At 47.7% G+C, this 14380-nt stretch overlaps 1 protein-coding gene across 1 annotated transcript in view; it reads left to right on the forward strand.

Moving 5' to 3' along the window:
- Positions 1-14380, forward strand: part of STX1A (syntaxin 1A) — a 77072-nt gene that overhangs the window by 53882 nt on the left and 8810 nt on the right. Inside the window, exon 5 of the mRNA XM_026050163.1 lies at positions 9884-9992. Coding sequence (XP_025905948.1) covers positions 9884-9992 — 109 coding nt within the window. The remainder of the gene's footprint in view (positions 1-9883; positions 9993-14380) is intronic.

Genomic DNA, 14380 nt, shown 5'->3' on the forward strand with positions numbered 1-14380 from the left:
TTTTTTTTCTTAAACTGAGCCCATGTGCAGGCAAACGTGGCCTGAGCTCTTAAAGTTGGGCTAGGTGACTTTGATAAAGTGGTGATAGAGGAAGAGAACTCCCCTCTGGGTGTTCAGAGGAAAAAATGAGCTTCCTGTCTTACCGGGAGAGAGATAAGCAAACATAACTCTACCCTTACAGAGGAATGAACCGTGTCTGCAATGATAACCAGTTCCTCTTTTTAACCCCACTTTTTCATGATAAGCATGTAGAAGCTTTCTAAGATGACTTTTGAAGAAAGGCATGTGGGTGATATGCTGTTATTTAAAATATCTAAGTCTTTATTTGATGGACTGTTACTGCTTTACAGAGGTAACCAGAACAGCAGGTCTCCCTGGTTGGGGGTGAGTTTTTCCTTTTCTTATTGAGGGAGCAGCACTGAGTCCCTAAGAGATGGGGCTGCCTACGTGGCTCCTGTTGTGCAGCSGGTAGTGTGCCCGCAGCGGGTTCTCACGCACGGACTGTGATCCCTTCCTCTCATCCTCGGCTACCTGCAGCCTGTGGGAGCACCCAGCTGATGCTCTAGGAAATCTGTCCTGAAGCTGGGTGCATTTGTTCCTGCTGCACTTGATGGAAGGATCATACTTGAAGGGTGAATGTAGGGAGGAAGGGAAGGTACTTCTCAGTAATAGCCAGTGACGGGACAAGGGGCAATGGGTGTAAGTTGAAACCCAGGCAGTTCCATCTCCATGTGAGGAAGAACTTCTTTGCTGTGAGGGTGCCAGAGCGCTGGCACAGGCTGCCCAGGAAGGCTGTGGAGGCTCCTGCTCTGGAGGTCTTCAAAACCCACCTGGACCCTGTGCCCTGTGCTCTGGGTGTCCCTGCTGGATTGTCATGCTGTGATAGTAATCTTGCTGTGGGTGAGAATTGGGCTTGCATGGTCCGGGATGCCCATGGAGCCTGCACTTCCCATTGCTCCTGATTTCCCAYGCAGAGTTCTTGATTTTAGTGTCATGCTCTAGAGTGTTGATTTGCTTGGTCTTTGCCACAGACTTTACCAAAAGATCTTGTTTAAAAAGGTCTTGTTAGCAGATCTTGTTTAAAAGTTTATGCTTTGRGAAGTGGCACAAGCATTTCTTCACCCTCCCTGTTCCATGTGAAGTCCGTACCTTCTCTGCAGGAAGCTGTCGTGCAGCACTTTTTGCTTTTGTTCGATGCTTTGCGCTAGGCTYTGGCTGAATTAGCCTGATATATCTGTGCTTGAAGACTCAGGATTTAACAAAGATGCAAAGKGCTGTTTGCATCTCCTGGTGTGCCGTGCCCTCCCACAGCAGGGACCCTTTCAGCGTTCACTGATTGACCATGGTGTCATTAGATAATTTGCATTGATGCTTTGTGAAAACAGGAATGATTTATGTGCCTTGCTAGACATGCAGAAGCTGTGAACCTGGAAACAGCTACCGGGAGACGCGCAGTGTCCCATGTCCTTCCAGCGTGGTGCAGAACCTGAGAAGCCCTTCTGCACCACAGCCAGGCCCTGTTGGCTTTCAGGARACCAGCTGGGTAGGAATTTGCCCTGCTGCACTGCATGGAGCTTTCTTATAGAGGCAGGTAATGGAAGGATTAAGAAGGTATGAATGAAAGTGGGCATGGGGAAGCACCAGAAGAAAGCACAGAGGAAGGAATAAAAGACTGGCATAGGTTGGTGGCACCTAAACCAGAAAGTCATGAGTGTGTCAGCATGGATACATGTAGCTTCTAAAGACCCTTCACATGGAGAAATTACAATCACTGGCACGACAAGAGCATGAATTGACCACAGGAACCTGCGAGCGGAGCTGGAGCGGCCTGCAGGTAGAGGAGGAACCTGGCTCTGTTCGTTGTGTCTCTCCTCACAGGCTGCACGGTGATGAGTCTAGARCAGCTGCAGCAGCTCATGCACATGAAAAGGCCCTGTTGTGAGAGATTGGTGTTTATAAGYATGTGCATCTGCACCCAAAACATTTGTGGGATGTTTGCATAGTTGGTGCAAACATCTTAAATCATGTTTCTGTGCTGAAGTTCTTTTCTGCACTGCCTCATCACACACTGTTGCTGTGTGCTTTTTAATATGGATTGACCAGTCTCCTGGGTATCCTTTGGCCAACCTGGTTGTCCTTTGGTGAAACAGCATTTTACAAAATGAACTCATTGTTCTGTCAGTGCTTACTGTCCATCTTGTTCCTCTTCCGCTTCAGTGCAAGWTTCAGCACTTTGTCTCCTCTAGACCTTACTGGTGTGTGTTAATGTAAACAAGTCATCTTGCTGCAGAGAAACAGGGCCTTGTTCTTCAATGAAGATCCCATTTCTGGAAACAATTAAACTGGTAACACCAGCTGCAGCTCCCAGCATTGCGCTTTGGTGCTAGTGGGTTGGATTTAGGCCCCTCAGCTGTTGCTGGGGTRCAAGGTTTATTCAAGAATGTAGCTCAATAAAATCTGAGTCTCTGAAAGTGTTTTGCAGGGTAGATTTTTTTTTTTTTTTGTGGTTTATCTCCATTTCAGCATAAGAAGCTGCTTCAGTTACTTCATTTCTTGTGCCGCAGTCGGTGTCTAATCAATACAGCGCTGACATTAACTGATCACCTCTGCAGAGACAGCTTCCCGAGCAGAGCCCAACACGTCATGCAGATCTTGCACAAACTGAGAGAGGCTTTGGGGACTGAGACATTGTCTGTGTCTGGACTGCACAAAACTGATGTAAGCAACAGGCTTGAGAGCTGTCTCTGGAGCAAGTGGAGTTGGCTGTTGCTGGGACGTGTTTTTGCAGGCTGTAGCAAAGGCAATAGCAGAACACAGTGCAGCAGGCCCTAGCAAAGCAGGACATTGGCAGATTTTTCTGGCCCACCAGCCCTGACCCTAGAAGGGATCTGGGCACAGGCACAGCCATGCTCTAGCTGGGGCAAGAGGGAACTTGTAGCCCTGCACRGGAGCCTGTAGGCCTCTTCCCAGAGACAAACTCTACCTCTTACCACTCAAAATGCACGGTTGCTGCGGGGTGGCACCACCACCAGGATTTCCTCTCCATTGTACTCCATGCTGTGACCATGTGAAGGACAATGTCTTCGACAAAGTATTTGCCATCTCACATACAGGAGGAGGAAAAGCAGATGGAGGCCTGGGAATTGGGATGCAAGCTTACCTGAGTACCTGTGGGAGTAAGAGGGATGCCTCGGTTTCCTGGCTCCTGCTGGCATGTACAGCCCCTGGGACCAGTCAGGTCTTAAGCTAAGCTCCTAGGAAATGCTCTTTGGCATAGGAGTATCAGCAGAGCTGGAAGCTCCCTTCATTCTCCAGCAGGAAACGTGGAAATACGGATTTCTTTTGCTGCTTTTCACTTTCCCAAACTGCAGTGCCCTCAGCCTGACGAGGCCGCCTCTCTCCTGAGGGCTGGTGGTGATGCAGTAGGAGGCTGAAGGCAGCCAGCTGCAGCTGCCTGTGCTCTGCTCCACTGTGCCGCATTTCTAGGAAATTACTTTTGCAGTGTCCACATCCAGGGGTTCTAGAGGTGGTCACAGAGAGGTGCCATGGAGCCCAGGTCCCCTGAATCTGAGGGGGGTTTAGATTTGTCCTKTGTTGAAGGGGTTGAAGCCCTGCTGTTCAGGTGCCAGCCTGGCACATGTGAGYGCAGGATTCAGATCTCTGCTCCAATATGGACCTCCTTGGTAAGGAGGTGAGAGATCTCCTTGTGTCTGAACTAAGGCATTGCTTAGTATTTCTCCAAGAGACAAGCCAATGGCCTCATTATAAGTCTAGCCCATGGTTTATTCCTTACTGTGGAATCACAGAATAACATGAACTGGGGACGGATCTCAGGAGGGCTCTGGTCCAGCCTCTGCACACAGAGCAATACCAACAAGATTAGGTTGCTCAGGTCCTTGTGCAGCTGCATTCTGATTATCCCTAAGGATGGAGAATCTACAAGCTGTCTTGGCCCCTGATCTGGTGTTAGATCACCCTTAGGATGTATTTTCCCCTCTAATATCTAATTGGAATTTTCCGTGTCCCAACTTGTGTCTGTCACTTCTTATCCTGTCCTTGGGCACCTCCAAGGAGAGTCTGGCTCCATCTTCTCGACACCCTTTCACTAGATAGTGCTTGGAAGCCCCTGAGCTTTCTCATCCTCAGCTGATCAAAATCAATTTTCTTTCAGCCTGTCCTTGTTTGTCCTGTGCTGCAGTCCTGCAGTCCTGATCATCTTGGTGGCCTCAGCTAGACTGATTCCAGTGCATTGATCTTTGTCTTGATTGAGGGAGCTCTGAACATGGTACTTCAGCTGAGGTCTCACAAGTGCYGGGAAGTAGTGAATAACACCTTTCCTCACCATGGTGGCTGCACTCTTGCTAATACGGTCCAAGATGCATCTTTCAAGGGCTCCAAGGCAGCTTTTTGTTCACCAGGACTCCGGGCTCTTCTGCAAAGCCGCTTTGCAACCAGCTGGCCCTCAGCCTGTCCAAGTGCACACATCCTCTCCCAGATACAAGATGCTGCTTTCGCCGTTGTTGAACTTCATGGGATTCCTCTCAGCCAGTTTCTTCAGCCTTTTTAAGGACTATCTGAATACCAGCCCTGCCTTTCAGTACTTTCCTTAATTTCTTTAATATCATCTGCAACCTTGCTCAAAATGCATTTCATCCTGTCATCTCAGACTGCTGTAAAGATGTTAAACAGTATCATCCTTAGCATTAATTGCTAAAGGGATGCTATTAGGAAACGGTCATCGGCTGGATATTTTTACCACTGACCTTTTGAACCTGTTTCATCCAGATTATCAGTCACCTTAAACAGTCCATGTCTTACCAAAATGGCTATAAAGATATTATGGGATTGTTTGCAAAAGGCCTTAATCTCAGGGTATACAATATTCACTGCTTTCCTCTTACCGGCACAGCTGGTCAGCTCATCATAGAACGCAGTGAGGTTGGTCCAGACCAGTTTGCCATTGGTACATGCATGTTCCTTAACCACTTTCTTTCCTTTCGGGAGGATTTGCTTCATAACTTTCCTATGGACTGAGGTGATGATGATTGGCCTGTAGTTCTCCAGATCCTCCTCCTAGAAGAATGGTGGGAGGTTTGCCTTTTCCAGTTCTCAGGACCCCTCCCTGATCACCCTCACTTTTTGAATGTGACGTAGAGTGCCGTTACATTGGCATTGGGCAGCTGCATCAGCACAGAGCTGTATATGTCCCATGGACCTGTGTATGTCCTCCTTCCTTAAGTGTTCTCAGACACTGTTTCCCTCTCCCACAGCTAATGCTTCATGCCACCGTAGTCCACAAGAGGTTCAGGGGACTGGGTTGTCCAAGGGCAAACTGGTGAAAATTATGCAAGAGGAGAAAGCAAGGACCTTAGTATTTTCTGTCTGCTCAGTTACTTAATCTCCAGCCACACTGAGCAGGGAGTCCATGGTTTCATTAGCCTTCCTTTGGCTACTGAAGTACTTGCAACTGCCCATCCCTCGTGCAGCTCTGCCCGAGCTTTGACCTTCCTATCTGCCTCACTGCAAGCTAGGATTATGTTTCTACATCCCTTCTGGAAGCCTGTCCTCGTTTGCACCTTACTTTGTGTGTTTTAGCTGTCTTTAGCACATCTCTGGTGCTGCTGCTCCTTGCCCAAGCTGTGTGGGCACAGCAATTACCTTGCTCCAACCAGAGCAAGAGAAACCAATGTGGACCAGATTAAATCTAATTTTAAGGCCCCAGTTTGTGAGAAAAATTTGAAGTGGCCAAACTGCCAGAGGGGTCAAAATTTTGTCTTAAAACTTTCTCCCTAGCATACGTTCTGATACTGTGACCTGTCGTGAATGACACCTGAAGAAACCAGCCTTCATCTGCAAAGGTGTGTGTGGGAGTTGGGACAGGTTGAATTTAGATCTGGATGCCTTTGTGCTTGGGGAGAAGGGCATAGATGTTTCTTCAGCAATGCCTTTGCAGGTTTGTCAAGACTTTGCTATGAGCGAATCACGGAATAGAAGGAGAAATGAGAAACTCATGGTCTACTGTTTTCAACTGCTGGAAGTTAGGAATAATTGGGTGTTAAGAATAAGTAGCATTTTTTTCTGGCTTTACTCTTTTTGCTTCCTCCAAAAAAAGAGAAAAAAAAAAGTTATAAGATCTATTTGAGTCTTTGTTTTAACACCCATACATTGCTAGGGTAGCAATGTGTTAGAGCAAAATAGGCTGCTGAGACTCGTGTAAGCAGCTTCACTGGCAAGTCAGGTAAGGCTGGTCCTCCATGTGGAGTTCTCARGGTGCTGATAGTGCTGGCCTCTCCCCTGGGAACCCAGATCCATTCTGGGTGCTGGTTCAGCAGCTATCCCAAGCTCTGCRAGCTCCTGGCAAAGCACCAGGGAAAATTAGACTTTTCACATTCTGAATTAATCGCATTAAACCCATTAAACCATCAAGGGGCTCTTGGATCTTCACATGAGTCAAGTGGACCTCCTGATCCTCTTGGAGCCAGGAGATTGCTGGCCACCACCAGGAACATGCTGACCACCCATCACAGTCTGACCACCTCGCGGACCCCCGTGGCCCGTCAGAAACAGGACTGTGCCACCATCCTGCTCTTGCCCAWATCCGTAAGCCCCATGGCCAGAGGAGGTTCAGGTTAGACATTAGAAAGAGTTTCTACATGGAAAGAGTAGTGAGGTATTGGAACAAGCTGTGCAAGGAAATGGTAGAGTCACCATCCCTCGCAGTATTCAGGAAACGTGTAAGATGMGGCACTTAGGGACGTGGTTTAGCAGGCATTTTGGCGAAGAGACTATGGTTGGACTCGATGATCTTAAAGGTCTTTTCCAACCATAACAATTCCATGATTCTGTGGTWCTTTGATTAATAGTTTCAGTAACGCCTTCAGCTTAGAAGCAACACAAAGTTAGGGGGCTCTGTGTCTGGGGACTCTCAACTACGGAGATGGGACAGGGAGACGTGCAGCTCCCGAGCTCAGCCCCAGCACAGCAACGCTGCCAGAAATGCTTGTTCCCAGGAGTCTCAACAGTATTTCCGCTCTTTCTATAAGTATCAAAGTTATTTCCAGTTCATAACAGAACAAATGCTGATATTTACATTCTTCCAAATGTCAGTACTCTTGGTTCCTGTCATTCAGAACAGCTTTTGCCTTAATTGCTTTTAGGTTTGGTTCATCTAGCCAGTGCAGTAGTAATACTTACCTCTTTTGGCCTAGTTCAAACACTGTGAAGCAAACGCATATGGGAATACAGGAGTATACTTTCTATGTAATGAATCTCTTTTAAATGCAAAGTGTATTTTACTGTGCTTTTTTATTTACTCTGGATTTTCAGGGATTTTTTGTTTAATGAGTAAAATCAAATAAATACTTCTAGCTCAGTTTCTTATGAAGGTCTGTGTTCCTTCAAAATCAAGTGCCTTTTGTAAACATGTGAGATGCCTATGAATATACCAAATAACCATCTGAACMAAACAGTGCTAAGTTAAGTAACTTCTTAAGAGACGTGGTGTGGTATCCTGATTAGCAAAAAGGAGTGTCAGGTTCTCCATCAAGGCTATATTTGGTTGCAAATCAACATATGTTGATAGTTAGCAGTGGAATGAGAATGAACTATTTTTTTKGGGGAAATGGCTTTGCAAAGGCGGAATAAGAATTACTTGCTGTTGGATGTTTGCAGGATTTCCAACCATGACCTTAGGAGGTTCAGAGTTGTTCTGACCTTCCTGTTTTGGATTGGGCACCTTTTGAGCAGAGGAAGTCTGCTTGAAACTGAAGCTGCCAGAGGCTTTTATGTGAGGTGTGCAAAGCAGATGAGGAACCAAATTGCTGTTATAGCTGAGACTTAGGCTCTACTGTAATTATATAGCTGCTGCTTTCTTAGAATAGCTACAAAGCAAAAGCAAGTGTGCCTTTCAGATAAAGTCTCCAGTGCCTCGTTCAGGAGGTATGGATAAAAGCTGCGTTGGTTGTGGCTGCTCGTGACATATTGAGACGCAGTAGGGACAACCGAATGCGTTTGTGCATGGGACGCGTTTGACCTTGCGGAGCGGCAGCAGAGCGGAGCGTGGGGAGTCGCTGGCCGCGTGTCCCTGCCTGCTCCGAGCGCCTCTCGCCAGCTCCTCCCCGCGCCTGCCTGCGGAGCCTTCCTGGCATCCAGGCTTCAAAATCTGCTGCTGGGGAGCCGAGCAGAGCTCAGATCCTGCCTTTTGGCTCTGCTCTCGGATATGGTTGTGCTCGCTGGAGTGTGAGCTCAGGTCGTGCCAGGGGTCCTGAAACCTGCCACGGAATTGGCCAGTCAGGTGTTTCTTSATCTTAYTCATTGCTCTCAGGTTTCTCTCTCCTTACCTTCTTTTGGAGCCTTCCTGCACATCTTTTCCCTGTCTCTTTTCTGTTCCATCACCTCCTCTCCATTCTACCTCTGCCATTTCTCCTTATCTTTGTTTCTCTGGTCCCTCTGTCTCCTTCTTGGGCCTCCCTGCACGAGCAATCCTCAGAGGTAGGGCTGTGGGTATCACAGTGTTCTCAGAAGCTCTGCAGCGTCATGGGACAGTCCCACCTGCCTCTGGTTTACATGTGAGTGTCTCTGTTCTGCATATTTGATGCTGACTCTTCAGGCCTTTACATTCGGTCATGTCAATCACATGCAGTGGGACTAGTGCCTGGGTATATTCTGCCTGGATACGGTATTGGATTTGGCTTCYCCTTCCACTTGTGCATCATTTGCCTCCACAGACATGTTTGCTCTGGAAATTCAATTGGGAAAAGATATTGCTGAAGAGAGGTATAAGCATTTGGTTGTAGGATGTGTGTGGCACTCCGTCCTCACCATCCTGGAGTATCTTTAAGCTGTTTGCAGTAGCTGTGTTAGCCTGGCAACGGGATCAGACATCAAGTCGGAGCATGGACTGGGTGCTCATGGGTGGGTGAGCTGCTGCCTGCACAGAGAACACCAGCCTGCATGTGGTGGGAGCTTGAGTGAGGTTAGTATGTGGACTCTGGTGAGGTGTAATTCCAAGATTTTTCTCATGCATGTCTTTGTGAAAAAGGGAAAGCAACAGCACAAGCTGAGGGCACGCTGCAGGCTGCTCTGCATGGACATCAGTCCTAGTTTGTCAGCTCTGCAGGCAAATTATCATGGTCACCCCAGGCAAAGCATCCCCTGCCTGCACCTCCTGGCTTCCCTCTGGGTCTGCTGGGTGCCGCCTTCCCCAGCCCATCCTGCTCCAGCTGCGGGAGACACCTGCTCCCTCCCGGCACCTGCAGGGAAAAGCCCCTTAAGCGGGGGCAAGCACCAGACCTTCTGGCTACCAGTGCCCTAACCGCTTGGTGCAGCAACAGGCCAGTTCAAAACCGGGTCACTGATGTTTTCTCTGTTGTCTGCACAGCAAATTATGCATTTCTTTTGACAGACCAATAAAACGCTGACAGATTTCTGCTCCTTTTAAAAATAGCCAGCAATACATTTTTGATGGCTTCTGAGTAGGAGTTTCCTTGACCAAGGCCTTCCCTCTTGCAGGTCCAGCACTGCCATCTATTGGCACATGCCCTGCTGTGAGCGCGGCCGCAGCTTGGTGTGACTGAGCAGGCTGCCAGCCTTGGCCTGCTGCTGTCCTGACACCAACACTGCACGTTCCTTGGGTGCCTAGGTTGGGTGATGCTTGTATAGTAGGCAGGGCTACTCACCTGGGCAATGTCATCTGTGGGCAYGTGGACATGCAGCTTTGAGCAGTTCTGCTAGGTCTTTTGGATGGAAAAGTTTGAGGGCTCCCTAGAAGCCACTGGCGCCTAGGAAGTGGTRCAAGTCAGATCTGTGCATTCCCAACCCAAAGAGTGATAAATTTCTCCTTACTAATAAACCCCGCCTGTGTGTGTTGTTCTTCCCTCTCCAGCACTCGACATTGTCACGCAAGTTTGTGGAAGTGATGTCTGAGTACAACGCGACACAGACTGACTACAGGGAGCGCTGCAAAGGGAGGATTCAAAGGCAGCTGGAAATCAGTGAGTAAAACCAGAGGATAAAAGCAGCAGAGAAGCTGCTGTGTCCAGCTGGAGGCAAAAGTCCCATCTTAGTTCTCTGTGAAGGAGACCTGCTCCTGTTTTGGGTGGTGCTGCTTGTCTGCCTGAGCTGTGGAATCAGTGATTTCCACTGCCTCCTAGTGGGTGGTCCCTGCTGCTGACCTGACTGGTAGCTGCTGGGGTTGGGGAGGTTTTTTCCACTGCTGGATTTAGGCTGGTGGCTGCTGAGGGACACGTCTTGATGCCTTTCCAGCACCAGCTGTGGAACAGGACCGCTTTGGTCTGGCTTGGGAGGTGCTGGATTGAATTTGAGTCCTGTGCTCTGCTGCCCTGGATGGCTTGAGGACAGCTGTCCACCAGACCCCAGTGAGCTGCAGGTGTTTGGCAGAAATGCTTGGAAGCTAAAGACGTCAAGGGAGGTTTTCAGCTCAGAGTTACAGCCATTGCTTTATTAGCTGTCCTGTCTAAGAAAGCCAAATAGGTGAATCTTACTGGGGCCCTTCACTCTGTCTTACCAGCATCTGCATAAGTATTCTGCTGGAAACCTCTGATATCTTCACCTCTCAATGGTGCTGTGAGGACAGGCAGACACATGCGAGGCATCATAATGGGGAGCATCTAATTTCCTCCAGCCTCTGGAAGCATTGCTTTGCCTGCAGGGCTGGCAACATGCGCTGGCATCCAGCACATCACCCAAACTCTCCTGAGCTTAAGTGCTACACAGAAGCACAGAAACCATGTTTGTAGCTGATTCTGAATTCAGGCAAACCAATTGGAATTGCCAGTTCCAGTGTGTTCCTGTGACATCAGTCCAGGCCCACCTAGTAGCAGCACTTGGCTTTCCTCTATGTGGTTTTCTTCTCAAGTGACCTAAAGTACATACCAAACCAGATAAGTGAGTTCTTTAGAGATGGCCACCAAGTGTTGTTGACCTCTTTTCCCTGGTGCAGGAGCAGTATAGACCTTGATCTCTRCCCCAGAAAGCCTCTCCTAATCCAGAATGGTGACGGTTCTCAGGAGTTATGGTGTTGACAGCAGTGCAGCACAGGCTGCTGGGGCTGAGCCCCTGCCCTTCTGCTGCTGCCACTCTCATGGCCACCATGGTCCTGGTCTTAGGGTCTTCAGTGCATAGCCTGCCAGCAACTCATCTGGCCTACGCAGATTTCTGCTGCCAGACCTAGACCCACTCTCTGAGGTGTAGTGACTTCAGCTCTTGTCTCCATGTCCATGTGCTGTCTCCTTTGTTGGCTTCTCGTGCAGCTCTTCTGTCCTCTGCCATTCCCTGCAAAATGCAGCAGGACTTCTTCCTGCAGAGCCCCAGAAAGAGCCTATAGCGTCACCATAAGTAGAGGAACAAATAAGCAAGGGAGAAATCGGAYGAAACATATATTAAAAGAGATTCTGAAGATAATTTTGAAGGTAGAAAGATGTCACAGATTCTTTATGACACAAATATCAGAAACTGAAATGTGGTCCATGTTTTCTTCTCAACAAACAATTGGGTGCTTTCTCCTCTTGAGAAAAGCCTGTCTTTCAAGACTCAGCATGAGTAATAGAACAGAAAAAGGTCATTGAGCCCAAATGGGGTCTTTGAAGGTAAGATAAGGAAATGTCCTTCATGAGTTGCAGATGCCATGAATTTGGATGTTAGCAGGGCATCTTAACTTCTGTAAATGAGTAGAAAAAAAGCTAGGCTGTGCATACCTTTTCTCTTTTCTCTGTTAGGATTAGTTTCCATGGTGTATAATAATAATAAAATACTTAACACTGGCTGAATAGGAAGATTGATTGACATGGGGCTCAACAATAGCTTGACGTTTAATGTAAAGCGGGATGATGAAAGCTTGTCAGTGCTCCAGCTAACTGTGATTAATTTGTTAACTTAATTCTTTAGATGATATCCAGCCGCAGGGATGTCTTACAATGTAAACAGGTATTTAAGGCACTCCCACTCCTACCTTTTAGGAGATGAGAAGATTTTAAAAGACTTAACCAGATCCTTAGTCATCTGCAGGGAAGCTCTTGATTATTTTTTTGCAATTGCAGTCTTTGGAGGGGCTCTTTCCCTCTGCCTTATCCATCCCAATAGGCTGGTGTGCCGTGCCCCACAGAACACTGATAGTACAGAAGAAAAAGTTGTTCAAGACTTGCTGTGGTACAGGTGTTGGGTGCGGATATGGTGGTGTGGTTAGTGATCATGCGGTTAGTGATGAAGGGGCTGCTTTCCCTTTGGAGTGGAAGTCTGGAGAAGATGTATGTATAGCGTGTCAAAAGGAGAGAGCTCATTGGGGTTTTGTCAGAAGTGCTTTCTGGMCAGAAAGCCGTACTGTTTCTTCTGAGCCTTACAGACAACATCGTCATTATCTGCTGCTTTATGTGGTGTTGAAATGGCTATTTTAAATAGAGCTGTGCTGGGATGTGGCAATTTGCCATCTGAACTGCGTCGTCTTCTCGCTTTGCAAGTGGGATAGTCAGTCACTCTTCCCAGGTTTGAAGTTTGTGACATGGTCGTTCAGCCTGTGCCAGCCTCACATCTTCTCTCAGAGCAGTGCAGAGGCGGCAATGACCAGCTACAACAACACCTCCCCAATGAAGAGCATCTAGTTATAGTGGTCCTCCACAAATATCTCCTATTCACCATATCCTGCCTAGGCCATGCTTCTAGCAGCACAAAGGAAGAACAGCTTCTGTCCAAGTCGTCCTAGGGGCTCTCAGTCTACCCAGCTCGCTCATTCCAGTCACAAAATGCAGCAGGACAATAGATATCACAGAGGGCTTTCAAGATGCACCCTGCCCTTGGCTTCATCACAAAAGGATGGATTTCTGTGGCTGTTCCTTGCTGCAGCCCTGTTCCAGTTGGATTGCGCCTCCCTGCAGCAATGTCCTTGTGTGTTGGAGTCAGCACAGTTAGGAACCTTTCTTAAGCTAATCCTCTCTGAAGTCTGGACATCATACACTGCCTGTGATGGGAGGTGACACTCTTTTCATTTTTTGCTCGCAATTTTGTCTATTAGAAGAAACGACATCTGAAGTCTAATGAGATTTTGCTCACAGAGAAATTGAATTTGAGGCTTGGAGGAGCTTTCTGTGAAGGCTGTGTGACTTTGATACCATGGAGGGGCTGTGCAAGGGCTTCTTGTTTTCATGAATGATTTTGTTTTGTGCGAGACTGGGGATCCAAGAATAAAATATCTCTTGTYTCCAAAGGCACTGAGAGAATTAATCAGCCTTTGCCCCACCGTGCTAGACCAAGTTAACTGATGTGCAGAAATGTAAGATATATATGTCTCACAAACTACTCCCGTCTGAACTACGACCATCTGAAGGCCCAAAGGTCCCGCTCTGGAGCCTTATGTGATCTGAAAGGCCTTTGGTGCTTCTCGTGCATGTGAAGGCAGAGACGCACTGTCTGTGTGCGGAGAGCTGGGCTTGCAGAAGTTGAACAAATTGTGCAGAGCAGACGGGATGCTGCAACAAACTTTAGATTTCCATGGCATTTCCATTTAGATTTTCCATGGCATATTCAACTCTGGAATTGTTGTAGGATTTATCTCATCAAAAAATCAAAATAAACACTCTACACAATCTATGGGAGTCTAGCTCTGTGGCCTTCYCTGTCTGCTGCAGTGAGGCTGAAGAGAAGAGGCTTTCAAGGAGGCAGGGACATCCTTGGGTGAATTTGTGACATGCTGGCACATTGAGACATGTGACATTTAGGCACATTTACGGCTGAAATCTGCCTATCTGAAGCTGAATATAGGCTGTGCGAGATTTATTTGATCTGGAGGAAGGCTGAGAGAATCAGATCCACAGTACTAGTTGTATGCCTAGGCTGACCTGGCAGTTTTATCAGTATCTGATTTGTACAGGTTCATATCTAAAGATAGCTCCAAGATCTAATCCAAGCAAAGAAGGCCACCCTCCAGGGAAGGTGTTCCCTCCAGGAAAGGAATATGTTATCCAATGTGTTGTCTTCTGCCAACCCTTACTCCTGCTATTGATGTTTGGGTGGCCAGGCAGTTCTGACTTGCTGAGGAAGAGGGATGTTCGGAGCTGAAGGAGCGTCACTGAGCTGTAACTGTGAATGTAGTCATGGCGTGTTGGACTTCTGCACATCTCCAAGCAGCCAAAGTGCTTGTTCCAAAGTCTTTCCTATTTATAGAGCATACAACATGTGGGACTTGGCAAACCCCATGGAGCTTCTCCAGAGACTCCAGAGCAAGCTACTCTATGTCCTGGATAAGGCTAAGCCCTTCCCACTGGGAAATGGGGGAGTGAGTTGATGAGGAAGGTTATCCAGCTGGACATAGCAGGACCAACGCTCGTACAGGATCTTTTAGGGAAAATTGTTGTAAAGTCTCTTCCATGGC

The sequence above is a fragment of the Nothoprocta perdicaria genome, unplaced genomic scaffold (assembly GCF_003342845.1).
Source record: "Nothoprocta perdicaria isolate Ctin4 unplaced genomic scaffold, notPer1 scaffold_66, whole genome shotgun sequence".
Taxonomy (NCBI): domain Eukaryota; kingdom Metazoa; phylum Chordata; class Aves; order Tinamiformes; family Tinamidae; genus Nothoprocta; species Nothoprocta perdicaria.